This window comes from Lipotes vexillifer, unplaced genomic scaffold, assembly GCF_000442215.2.
Source record: "Lipotes vexillifer unplaced genomic scaffold, Lipotes_vexillifer_v1.1 scaffold418, whole genome shotgun sequence".
In the NCBI taxonomy this organism is placed as follows: domain Eukaryota; kingdom Metazoa; phylum Chordata; class Mammalia; order Artiodactyla; family Lipotidae; genus Lipotes; species Lipotes vexillifer.
In genome coordinates this window covers 6,780,447-6,792,923 of record NW_006798629.1, presented here as the reverse complement: position 1 = coordinate 6,792,923, position 12,477 = coordinate 6,780,447, and the positions used below count along the sequence as shown (strand labels likewise).

At 54.6% G+C, this 12,477-nt stretch overlaps 1 protein-coding gene across 1 annotated transcript in view; it reads right to left on the bottom strand.

Moving 5' to 3' along the window:
* SH3BP5 (SH3 domain binding protein 5) overlaps positions 1 to 12,477 on the bottom strand; it is an 86,825-nt gene that overhangs the window by 2,119 nt on the left and 72,229 nt on the right. The window contains exons 4-7 of the mRNA XM_007470640.1: positions 10,603 to 10,767; positions 3,636 to 3,766; positions 1,414 to 1,456; positions 519 to 738 (exon numbers count right to left, since the gene is read on the bottom strand). Coding sequence (XP_007470702.1) covers positions 519 to 738; positions 1,414 to 1,456; positions 3,636 to 3,766; positions 10,603 to 10,767 — 559 coding nt within the window. The remainder of the gene's footprint in view (positions 1 to 518; positions 739 to 1,413; positions 1,457 to 3,635; positions 3,767 to 10,602; positions 10,768 to 12,477) is intronic.

The following is a 12,477-nucleotide window of genomic DNA, read 5'->3' as shown; positions in this document are numbered from 1 at the left end:
GGGGGGGCGGTTTCTGGACTGACATAGAGGGAGCCACCACAACCCTCTGTATCCATTTCCCAGGGGTGGTCCTTGGAAAACAGGTCCCCAAGGACAGACACATGTGCAGTGACCACTGGAGGCCGGCGCTCCTTCATTTAATCCTGACGACCGCTCTCCGTAGTGGACGACAGGGACCTTCATGTGCCCCCCGCTTTACAGGGGAAGAAACAGACAGGAAGTTACACCCTGGCCCATGTCATGTACTAGTCATAGTGGGAAGGTCAGGACTTGAATCAAATCTGATTCCCAAGTCCCTATTCCAGACGACTCTTCCCTGCAGGACTTCTCAGAGCCTTCAATGCCCTAACATGTACTTGGAATGTCAGGGGTGAAAGTGTAACATTTCCCAAACATATCTAACCACAGAAACCTGACTCTGAGGATGCTCAGTAGCATCTTGGTGAACACAGTGTCCCACCAACGGGGGAGGCCCCAGGAAGCAGGTCGCACTAGCTGCACACGTGCCCCTGACTCACCAGAAACAGCGTCAGGCTCGGGCTTGCGCCCTGACAGGTCCTCGGCAGCCGGGCTGCCCCCCTCGGCCCCGACACCGCACCCACGGGGCCCCATGGCGCTGGAGCGCCGCCGCTCGTGGATCTCGTCCGAAATCGTCTCCAGGTTCCTCAGGGCCGTCTTGTACTCGCCCTTCGCCAGGGCCAGCTTGGCCTGCAGTTCGTCCACCGTCTTCTTCAGCTGCTGCTCGGGAGAACAGGAGGCTCTGTGAGTGAGGCCACCCCCGCCGGCCTGGCGATGCTCTTGAGTGACGGGTTCAAACATTTGCGCCCATCACTCTACTCTCAAGACACGACTGGGGCCCTGATCCCCTTCCACAGCTCTCCACGCAGCAGATATGAGAGCAGCCACCACCCCACAACTCCCAGCCAGGTGACAACTTAAGCTCTATACCCAGGAGCAACCACTGGGAATAAGCCCATCAGGGAAGCAGCAGTGGGGAGTCAAGGTCCCACAGAAGTCCCACACTCCAGCCATCTGATCCGGGAGCTGTGGTCCTCACACTTGAGGTGCATCAGGACCCCCTGGAGGGTGTGTTAAAGCCCAGATGGCTGGGACCCGCCTGCAGAGCCTCTGTTCAGTCAGTCTGGGGTGGGCCTGGGAATCTGCACTGCCAGCAAGCTCCCGGGCCCTGCTGAGAACCACTAACCGAGTACAATATGGAAAGTGACTGAAGCAGATTCAGAGGGCGGCAGAGAGCACTAAGGACACAGCAAGTCCACTCTGAAGGCTGAAGACTTGGTCAAGAATGTGCCCCCCTCACTGGCAGCCATGGGGCCATTTGAAAGCCCACTACAGAAAGGGGAGCTCTGAGGGCAGAAAACTCCGATCTGCTTCAAAGCCAGAGGCCACACGTACCTCAAGCTGCATGTAGTACCTCGCCTTGAGTTCAAAGTAAGGCCTGTAGAAGACAGGAAGGAAACCTGTAAGAGCACGACAGCAGTGCCCCCAGAAAACTCCACGGGGCGTCCAGGGCGCAGTGGCTGCAGCTGGCCAGGCCGTCCTCCAGCGTTTACTCAGTTCTCATGAGCCATGAGGTAAGGGGGTGCTCCCAGGTCCCGGGCCTAACAGATACAGACACTCCCCCAGGACCAAGCTGCCAGAAGGCCTATCTCAAGACACGGGAAACCCACACACATGCACACGTATCCCAGGGCCCCAAACGCTGGCTCACTGTCCTCTCTGGGGGGACGTTCAAGGCCACGTAGGGTGTGCCCAGCAGCTAAGGTGGCCCAACTGCCTCTCCTAGGGATGCCTAGCAGATGAGGCTGAGAAGAAGCTGCCTCAACACACACCAGCTCTGCCGAGCTCAGCCGGGGAAGGGAGAGGCACCACCGTCCCTCACTGAGCACAGCGGGGCCGCCACAGGGACAGGGGCTCAGGTCGGCCTCTTGGACTCTGTGCAGGACTCGGGGGACTGGACAGCGTGCTGACCCAGCCAGCTCACGGGCAAGAGAGAGGACAAGAAAGGCCAACGTTCTACGGGTCGTGGGTTCTGGGTCAGTGGGAAGATGCTGGCTCTTTCAGGAACTTGGGTGTCTGAGCATGAGGAGTTGACAATACTTTATTCTTGAGCCCTTCACCCTCCATGAGCTCAGGGTCTGTCTCTGGCTGTGGGGTCTAGGCCATTCCAGGTCCTGTCTCTTTGCTTGGAGGCCCAGCAACTGTGAGTGAAGCCGGGGCTAGTCCCCAGGATCACTGTCGTATGACAACATATAAGAGTGGTAGTGAGAAAAGTGGAAGAAAACCTCCATTGAAACCAGTCTTCCCAACACTGTAAATCAACTATACTTGAATAAAAAATATATACATTAAAAAAAAAAACTCCTTTGGGCTCATCTGTGTGTATCAGTAATAAGATGAATTGTGCTTTCAGTGCCGTTTTATGGCCTACCTTTATTACATATAAATATTATGAACATATTTATATACTAATGAAGACAGAATCCATGTCATTATTTTAACTGCTCTAAACTATTCCAGTGTTTGGAAGTGTCAACAGTTATTTAACCAAAGACTATACTGTTGGACAAATTAACTGTTCCTAGTGTTTGGTATAATTATAACAGGGAAGAGCAAAATCTGACCCCAGGTTGGATCTGTTTCTTTGACTTTAACCTTTGCTTTTCATTGCTTTCGTTATTATAATCATACATAATGGCCTGCCTCAGGAAACCCTGCCCCTCTGCCTGAATATTAAAGTACCTTTGTTCAGCTCACAGGGAGACAATCTGACCCTGCCCACCTGAGAATGGCGGCAGAAAAGAAGAAATTAACACAACCCCTCCCTGATGCTGGCCAAGCCAGGCACAACTAATGGCCTTTTTACTTCCTCATTTCCTGCCCCTCTCTGTTCTATAAAAGAAACTGGCATCCAGACCCCGAAAAGATGGTTTGTGGGGACACCAGTCTTCCATCTTCTCAGTCTGCCGGCTTTCTGAATAAAGTCGTACTCCTTGCCTCAACACCTCATCTCCCAATTTATTGGCCTGTCGTGTGGTGAGCAGAGTGAGCTTGGACTTGGTAACATTATAAGAAACTTTTGAAATAAATATCCTGTGAAAAGAAAGAAAGAGAGAGAGAGAGAGAGAGAGAGAGAGAGAGAGGGAGGGAGGGAGAGAGAGAGGGAGGGAGGGAGGAAGAAAGGAAGAAAGAAAGAAAAAGAAAGGAAGGAAGAAAAGAAGGGAGGGAGGGAGGAAGGGAAGGAAGGGAGGAAGGAAGAAAAAAGAAACCAGTCTTGCTCCTTTCATCAGCTCTTGGTCTACAAGGATGTGTTACTATGTACATGGTTCACCCCATTGTGCTGACAGGTAATGAGGGACAGGGCCTCATCCACACCATCAGCCACAGAGCCAAGGGCATGCCCTGAGTTTCCCAAAGCCCAGCCCCAGCCCACGGGCCAGCTAATGGTTTGCTCTTGAAATTCCTCTTCCTGTGCTCCCAGGTCAGAGCAGCCCCACCCCTGGGGGGTTACAGGTAGCCTGGGCAGGGGGCTCTGGTGGAGCGGGCCACAGAAAAGGTTGAGAAGATGAGGAAGAGGAAACGAGCAGCAGCCCGGGGACCCACTTGCCCAGGCTCACTTGGACTTGTTGATGGCTCGCTTGAGTTTCTTCTCCAGCTGCCGCATGCGGCCCATGGCCGCATTGTACCTGGCTGCCGTCTCCTTATGCACCAGCTCGCTCCTCGTCTTGGTCTGCTCCGCCTCCATGACCTTCAAATGACAGCAGAGGTCAGCCCGGCCAAACCCAGAATGGTCCCTTGTTGGGGTATTACTTATGTCATTTTAAAAAACTAGGAATTTGGGATTCCCATATACACACTACTATATCTAATGTAGATAAACAAGGACCTACTGTAGAGCACAGGGAACTAAACTCAGTATCTTGTAATAACCTATAAGGGAAAAGAATATATATGTATATATATAAAACTGAATCACTGTGCTGTACACCTGAAACTATCACAACATTGTAAATCAACTATACTTCAATACAATTTTTTTGAAATAAATGAAAAAAAATTATTTGAGGAAATTAGTGGGCAGACTAAGATTCAATGAACTTCCAAAGAGAACAGGATTCTTTTTCCCTATTCATCTATTCTGGAAAAATCACATCAGATTAGATGAAATAGATCAGCTGAGGCAATGAGAAGGAAAAACAAAAACGCAGAGGGAAAAAAAAAAAGAAACATTCTCTGATTCAGTTGACGTCCACTTCCTCTGAGTAGCCACCGTGGGTTCCTCCTGTTCTCACCTGGGGTCAGGGACTGAGGGGCAGGCAGGCGGTACCAGTGGGAACTCAGACGTCAGGGACCTGGGAGCCCTACAAAGCCAGGTATGTGCGCGTCAGGACGGCAAGGCAATGGTGACCTCAGCTGTTTGGCCCCTTCCCAAATATCCAGAGTTAGCTGGTGGACAAGAATCCAGGATCCAGAGGGTCAAACTGAACAAGATTTTGGGGTTTACAAAAATTTGTGACCAGGTGACCAGTCAGCGTTCTGGTGGGAGATTCTGGTTTTAAAAATGAGTTCAAGGGGGCTTCCCTGGTGGCGCAGTGGGTGAGAGTCCGCCTGCTGATGCAGGGGACACGGGTTTGTGCCCCAGTCCGGGAAGATCCCACATGCCGCGGAGCGGCTGGGCCCATGAGCCATGGCCGCTGAGCCTGCGCGTCCGGAGCCTGTGCTCCACAAAGGGAGAGGCCACAACAGTGAGAGGCCCGCGTACCTCAAAAAAAAAAAAAAAAAAAAAAAAAACCATGAGTTCAAAACCCAATAATCAAAGGCCCTCCATGGCAGCTCAAAGGCACATTCCTAGAAACAGGGAGTGCTGGTTCTCTTCCCCCATCACCTAAAAAGCATCAGAACAAGGCCAGCTGGGAGGAGAGATGATGCAGGAGATAAACAGCAGTTTAGGCCACATCAGCGGCTCACAACTTCCTTCTCATCTTTTACTTACAACTCACCCAAGTGTTATGGGATGAACTGGAAAGGCAGCAGTGAGGTGGGGCGAGAGGGCCATGCTTTATTTTACCCAAAGAACAGCAGGGAGGAGACCCAGCAGGACAGTTGCAGGAGGACACCACCCAGGAGGAAGCCAGCGGTCCATCACCCCCTCCAGGCAACAGCCACAGTCAGCCCGGGGAAGTTTACTTATGCAGTTATAATAAGGGCTTTTTTAAGTGTCAGGAAAAATTCTGAAAGACTTTGATATGAGCATAAAACGACTGGGTGTCCTGTCCTGTCTGGGTGTCCTGCCCCCTTCCAGGTTATGTCTGCCTTTCATTGTCTTGGAGCTATTTTATGACCCTGTAAGTTGGGGAAAACTGATGATATAAATGATTCTTACCCCTAGAAATGTGTCCAGTAGAGATGCATTTGATTATTGATTGCCCTGTTAAATATTGACCGATTCTGTATCTTGTAAATTCATTTCAGCATTCCTACACTCCTGTATGAGTGTGCTTTTTGAATTCTCCTTTGAAAGAGCTGTAACATCTTATTAGTTCCATCCTTAATGAGTTAAATAAAATCTTTGACAGGAGAACACTTTATACTTATCAGAGTTCACCCTTTACCTTCTTTAAAATGTATATCTTTTAACAATGGTTTTTTGTGTTTTCTGTTTTTTGTTTTTAACAATGGTTTTAATGCTTGAGATACTTTTAAAAACAGAATTAAAACAAAGTCAGAGAATGGAAATAGGGAAGTGAGACAAGCTGGCATGTGGTGACAGGCTTGCTAAAATGACCTCTCAATCAAGACCAAGGAACTCCGGAGGACCCTTCCCCTTGGCTTCTAACACCAAAGATGTCACAGTGACATAAAACGCACTCAAAACCTCCCCAGCTTGGTCACTTAGGGAAACGGTAGTGACTCTTCAGTCTTGTCTTAAATCTTAAGCTTTAGGGATTCACTGGTGTAACCTTTATGAACACGCAAAACCCAAGCATATCAGACAGATGAAGGCAACCTATTGTGGTGATCTGTTCCACTGCAAGAGGATTCAATGCAGGGTTCACCTTTAAGGGCCAGTCTGAAAGCATTTTAAATAGACCATCTACAAAAGCTGTGACCTGAGGCTACAATACAGAGCATTCCCTGCAAGAAGCAGGGCTCTCACCGACTGCACACAGGCCCTTGTTCTTCCTTGGCCCTTCGTCTGCAAAAATCTTCCTAAAATTAAACACTCGGAAGGCTCCCAGCACTTGGCGACATTGCCAGCGCAGACTGAGGCAGCAGCAAGGACGCCGTCCCGATTCACCCCCACCAGGCCATCTACCATCCCCCGTCCCAACCCCCACCCCCGACCCCAGGTGCACATAACCCCCTGCTCTGGGAGGAGAGTCCCCACTCCGCTTCCCGCCTCTAGGGAGAAAGTCCCCAAGCAGGTCACCTTGGTTACGTCTCCTAGGTAACCAAGCAGCCCCTGAAACATGGAACCAGCTGTGAACTGTGTGCCCAGGGGTGGGAAAGGAATGTGGGGATAAGGGCAGATGCTGGGAAGGTGGAAGCCACAAACAGAAGCACGACGCAGATGTCCCTGCAGACCTCAAGGTGGCCAGACCGCACGTGCGACCCAGCCCTGGAGCGCCAGCACCCAGACCTCCGCGAAGGCTGGGCTGACAGATACTTGGCCTGGACTCTGGGCCTCTGAGCCCCCGATCAGCACCACACTCTTCAGTTTACCACCAGCATATTCAACTCAGAGCTGCGTACTCTGAATAAGCACCTACTGTGTGCACAGAGCACACTGGAGACCAAACCCGGACCGCCAGCCTCACGGGGCAGATGCCCAGCAGCACCGCGCTACTCGGGCAGCTGGGATCCAGGCTGTCGGGGCCACCAGGCCCAGGGGCATGGGTGGGGGCCGGCAGCAGAGGCTGTGCTGGGGGGCTCGGTGCGGGGTGCTGGGGAAAAGGGCGTGGGCGGGGAAGCACTTAGGGCTGGGGGTGCTTAGCAGAGCCACCCGTCCACTCTCCGCGGGCAGCGCTCAGCTTCCCGCCTCCTTCCCCAGAGCTGGCAGGCTCCTGGAGGAATCACTGTCTGGGCACCAACAGCCCTGGGCCCCTCTTCCCCAGGGGGACCATGTCCCGGGGCTGACCCACGGGCTCTGTGCTAACCTCTGGGTGCACTGGCCTCTGCGGATTCTAATGACTAAGAAGTCAGCATCCCTGGGGCTCCCAAAACCCACAGACACACGCTCCTGCCCCCCACCCCCGGGCCGGCTCCAAACGCCCAAGGATTGACCACCTGCTGCTGCCCAATGGGAGGCTTTGAGGCCCCAGGTGTGAGGCCTGAGTGACCAGAACAGCCGCAGCACCACGGCCCAGGCAGGCAGCAGGTAGCGGGCCCTGGAGAAAGCATGTGGGGAAGCCACCACTGGTGCTCGGGACCCTGAGAAGCCACAGGCCTCCCCCTGGGTCAGCAGAATAGACAGAATGGGGCCCTGCAGTGCTGACGGGCCCCCTCCTGGGAGCCGCAGGGCAGCCCAGGCCCTCTGCTCACGGCAACACACAGAAGATGCTCAAACAGATACTTCCAACAGGGACACCAACGGGCACTGGCAGCCAGGCTGGGTCCCCTACCGGCAGAATGAGCTCAGCCGACCAGGAGACGTCCAGCCAGCCCGGCTCCTCTGCCTCACATTCAGCTCTCCCAACCTCGAGGCCATCCACCCTCATGCCCAACATGCCCAACATCGGGAGCTAAGAGCAGGGTCCTCCGCTCCCGGGAAGGTGTCTTCACGGTCTCCTCATATCTTTGGCCCATTCAGGCTGATTTCTGATCCCTCCTGCAGCCCTGAGTGCACAGGGCCAAGAAGGTAGCTTCCCAGGGCCTTGGGGGACAGGTGGTACATGCCCACCAGCACAGAAAAGCTGGCCGTGTGCATCCCAGGGCTCAGATCCACGCCCCCAGGGCCTTCCTCTCCAGGAGCTGCTGGTCTCTGACAGTTCATGCCTCCCCACACCTCCTCCCTAGAAGGGCTGCTCCGCCGCCAAACCGGGTGAAGCTGGAGGGGCCTCAGCTCTCTAAAGCCCACATGGGAGCAGCAGGGATGCCACGTCCCCAGGGAGGCCACTCAAGTGCGTCGCGGCTTCCAAAGCCCTGCTGATCCCAGCTCTGAGTGCAGAACTGTTCCTCTGCCCCTGCCCGGGGCACTGCATGTGGCCTAACAAGAGAGACCCCGGGGCTCCAGCGTGGCTCCAAGTGGGGCTGCCCGCTGTCACCCTAAGTCTGAAGGAAGAGAAGGGACACACGGATGGCCTCAGGTAAGGAATGCGGGGACCCCAGGGTCCTTCCACTGTGCCTGGGGTGGAGGTCACACAGCCCAAAGCACTGCCACTTCCTCAAGACAGCCTGGACCTTTCCGAGCTCTGCATCTTTCTCTCGACTCTTACGTGGCAGTTTCTTCAGGAGAAGAGGATGAGGTGACGCTCCCTCCTCCTGAAGAAACAGGCTTCCCGGAGGATCCCGAAGTCAGCCAAGGCCGGGGACATATTCCAGGCCGTTCACTGTCTTTGTCCGGCAGCACTCAGGAAGCCGAGCGCGCCAGGCCCGCATGGCCCCGGGAGCATGCTCAGAGCGCGGCTCACAGCAAAGCCGCACGTGAGCGCCTGTACCATCCGTCACATCCCTGGAGTGTGCCCCCTCCAGGCTGGATTTCTCAGTGACACGGGGACATGGTCGAGGACAGCTCTGCCAAGGGCTCTGTCTCTCGCTGGTGTCAGTTTCCAACTCTCCTTCCCCCTCATCAGGTCAAGGAGCAGCATCTGAGGCCCATAAAACTGGGGAGGAATCTAGGGAAGAGGAACAGCAGCCCCAGGGTGGAAATCCTGGCCTGTGACCCAGAAAATCTGCTCATCCGCAGGGGTCACACCCCCATGACCAAGAAACCTTCAGTGACCTCAGTGAGAGCACACATCAGATGACCCTCCCCGGGACCTCAGGGGCCCCACGCGACGTCAGGAGGCCCAGGGCCGTTTGGTACAGCCCCACAAGTTGCACACTGCACAACCCCAAGAAGCACCATTCCCAAAGACTGGTGTGAATGGTGCTTCTGGAGTCATGGGATGTGGAGGTCTTGAGGACACCTCTCCCGGACTTCCACTCACCATCCACTATGGTCCCAGGACTTAAAGAGTAGAAGGAAAAAAAAAAAAAAAAAAAGCAGAAACCCATTTTGTTCTTTTTTAAAGGACAGATTAAGTGATTTCTGAATGATTCTGACTAGCTTGATTTGGATCTTGTTTGGGGTGGAAGAAGGGCAGGAAAGAAAGGCAGGCCTTCAGCTAAATTCTTGCAAGGAGCTACTCTAATTTTTTTTTTTTTCCTTGTCCTTTTCACTCTGTCAGGCTGTGGCTTGTAAATTTCCAAGATTTCCAACCTCCCCTTTGGCGTTTCCCCAGTGGACCCAGGAAAGCTGTGTTTGGCTCTCCCAGCATCGTGTTCACTAGGTGGCAGGAGACCCCAGGCCACACAAGCCTGGCCAGGAGCCCGGGGTTCAGGGGAAGTGCTACAGAGTCGACCCGCATTTGACACCAAGTCCAAGCAGTTTGTATGTCAGGCTTCCATTTAAGGAAGCACAAGGCCATCTTTAATTATCAGGTCCCCGAGGACTTGAGCCACCGTGGCAGGTGACATTGAAAAGGTTCTCTTCCAGCCCCGCAGGCGGCCTCTCAGGGAATCCAGACTAGCTCCCACCCCCTACATCACCCTTCATCCAAGGCCTCACCCACCTCCCCACAGCAAACCAGCTGGAGGAGGGGAGGAAAGAGGTGACAAGCCCAGCCGTACCCACCACTTCCGATTCTCAGCAATATGGCCAGAGGGCAGATCGTGGGAGCTGGTAAAGGGCCAAACAATGATGGCACCAAACCTAGGAGTCAAAGCCCACTTCCTGTGCATACACTGGTTCCCCAGACCCCAGCCCAGCCTGAAGGCCAGCCTGCGCACCCCCTATATTCTGGCCTCATCTGCCATGGCCCCCGCTTCTCACCAACTGGCACCCACCCCTGAGTCCAGGCTCAGCAAGTAATCAAGGTCCTCCACCCCAGGCTCCAAACCCAGCCAGTCCCCTGGGACTCAGAGGGAAGGGACTCTGGAGAACGATCGGGTCCCTCAGGGAAGCCCCATCCACAGTCAGGACCGTCAGGGGTGATCTGAACCAAACAAACCTCAAACGACAGGGAAGGGGCAGGTACGCCTGTCACCGGGTGACTGTCATCGCGGAGTACGGCTCAGTCCCAGGCCCGCAGAGACTCCATGGAGATGACCACCTGTGACGCACAACATGCCTGGGGGTCTGTTTCCTCTGCTCCGGGAAACCAGCGGAGAGTCTGGGTCTGATGGGCACCTGCACCCCGAGGCCGCAGGAAACCAAGGCGGACGCAAGCCCAGCCCCTCTCCCCACCCCACGCCCACACGTAGACGCATGTCCCGCCTTCCCCTCTGCCCCTGCCCACAGGCAGGCTCAAGGCAGAGGCGCGCACCCCGGCGCAAGCCCAGCCCAACCCTGGTCCCACAGACTCGCTCCGCTGAGACTCATACCCTCTGGGTGGCGTGGTTCAGCATCTCCTGCCAGGCCGAGTCAAACTGCCGCTTGTCATCCTCCAGCAGCCGCTGCTCGGCCAGGGAGATGGTCTCCTTGGCAGCGCGGAGCACCTCGGTGGCCCTCTGGAAGTCCTGCGTGGCTCTCTGAGCTTCCAGCTGCGCCTGCGCGAGAGAGAAACCTCATGAGGCCTCGGACACTGCAGGGGCTCCTGCTGGCTCATCACACCCTCCAGAAGGTGGGCGTCCCGAGGGCCTGGACGAGTCCTGTCCTTCTCTGCCTGGGCAGCCTGGGAACAGGCCGGGCACCCGCAGCTCTGTGTAGACGCTGGATGGGGGAGTAGAGGGTCTTCACAGCCCGGGACCCAACATACCAGATAAACACGCAGGCTCTGGGTCAGAGTTAGAGGCAGCGAACTGGCCCGTCCGTGCTGGGTACAGTGTCGACCGTGGCCCTTCACAGAGATGATCTCATTTGCTAATGAGGCCAAGGGTATCAGTGTCTCCAGCAGCACCCCTGCCCAGACACATGGTTCAGCTCACAGCACGTGAGAATCAGAAAAGCCCGGGAGATTACTGTCCAACAGCATCATTCTGAGTGGGAACCGTGGCTTCGACAGGCCAGGGCCGTCCCTGAGCTCACGCAGCTGTGACCAGACTCCAACGGCTCCGAGGCCCAGCCTCCCCGTGCGGTGACCCTGTGGGACAGGCTCCCACTCAAATCACACGCGCCGACACCTGCGATGGGTGGGGGAAAGGCCCTGATCATCACGATGCTGTCCCTGCTTTCAGGGAACTTCAAGTGGGAGAATCAACAGAAGCATCAGCAGAGCCCCGTCAGCCTGGACTATCCGGAACATGAAACGTCACTGACCCAAACTGAGTGTAAGACATCCCACATTTTAAAGTCTTAGAACAAAAAGAGAATAGCGATCTCCTCTATAACGACCATGTTGATTACATGATGAAATGACAATATTTTGTACCTAAGGGGTTAAAATATATTATTTAAAACTAATTCCACCTGCTATTTTTAAATTTTTTACCGGGACCAGAAAATTGTAGGTCACATAGTTGACTCGCATTCTGTTGCTTTCATGCAGTAGAAACGCGTCCCCCAGGAGTGGGCCATGAGGTTGCATCAGAAATTTGCAGCAAATCCTTGTCACTGCTCTCAGCAGGCCCACCTTGAACTCCCCGCCAGGGTTCAGGCAAGCCGCAGCCAGATGCTGACCTGCTGCAGCCTCCCACTCACCCCTGGCTAACCGGATCCCTCAGTCAGTTACATAAACTGGCGGACACCCCCGAGGCAGTTCCTGGGACCCAGGAGGTGGGGGGAACATCTGGGCCCACACCCATTCCCAGAGTGAGTCTCACGTGACTGGGAGGAAGTCTTTGGATACCACAGGCCAAGGACACTTTTCAAAGACAGTTGAGAGGAACAAAATCAGACTTGGAGCACATCAGCCCCCAGGGTGAGGGACAGCTGTGTGACCCCTCGGTGCCCCCTCCATCTTTTTGATCGTGTAACTGCGGGTCACACCCGACCCGACTCTCAGGCAACAACAACCTGGTCAGGGAGCCGAAGTGGGGAGGGCGTGGACATTCAGAAGTAACAGAATGAGGGGACACGAAGGAGAAATTTCTTCCCGTGGAGGGAATCCAGGACGGCTTCTTAAATGAGGATGATCCCGAACAGAGGGCTGGAGATGGGGATGATCTGAAAATGCGGGTTGGTGGGGGGCCTGGAGGAAGCAGAGTTATGAAACAGTGTCTGTAGGAGGCTTGACAAAGGCTCCCATCAAGGTTTCAAAAGGGAGTCAAGGGCTTCCCTGGTGGCGCAGTGATTGAGAGTCCGCCTGCCGATGCAGGGGA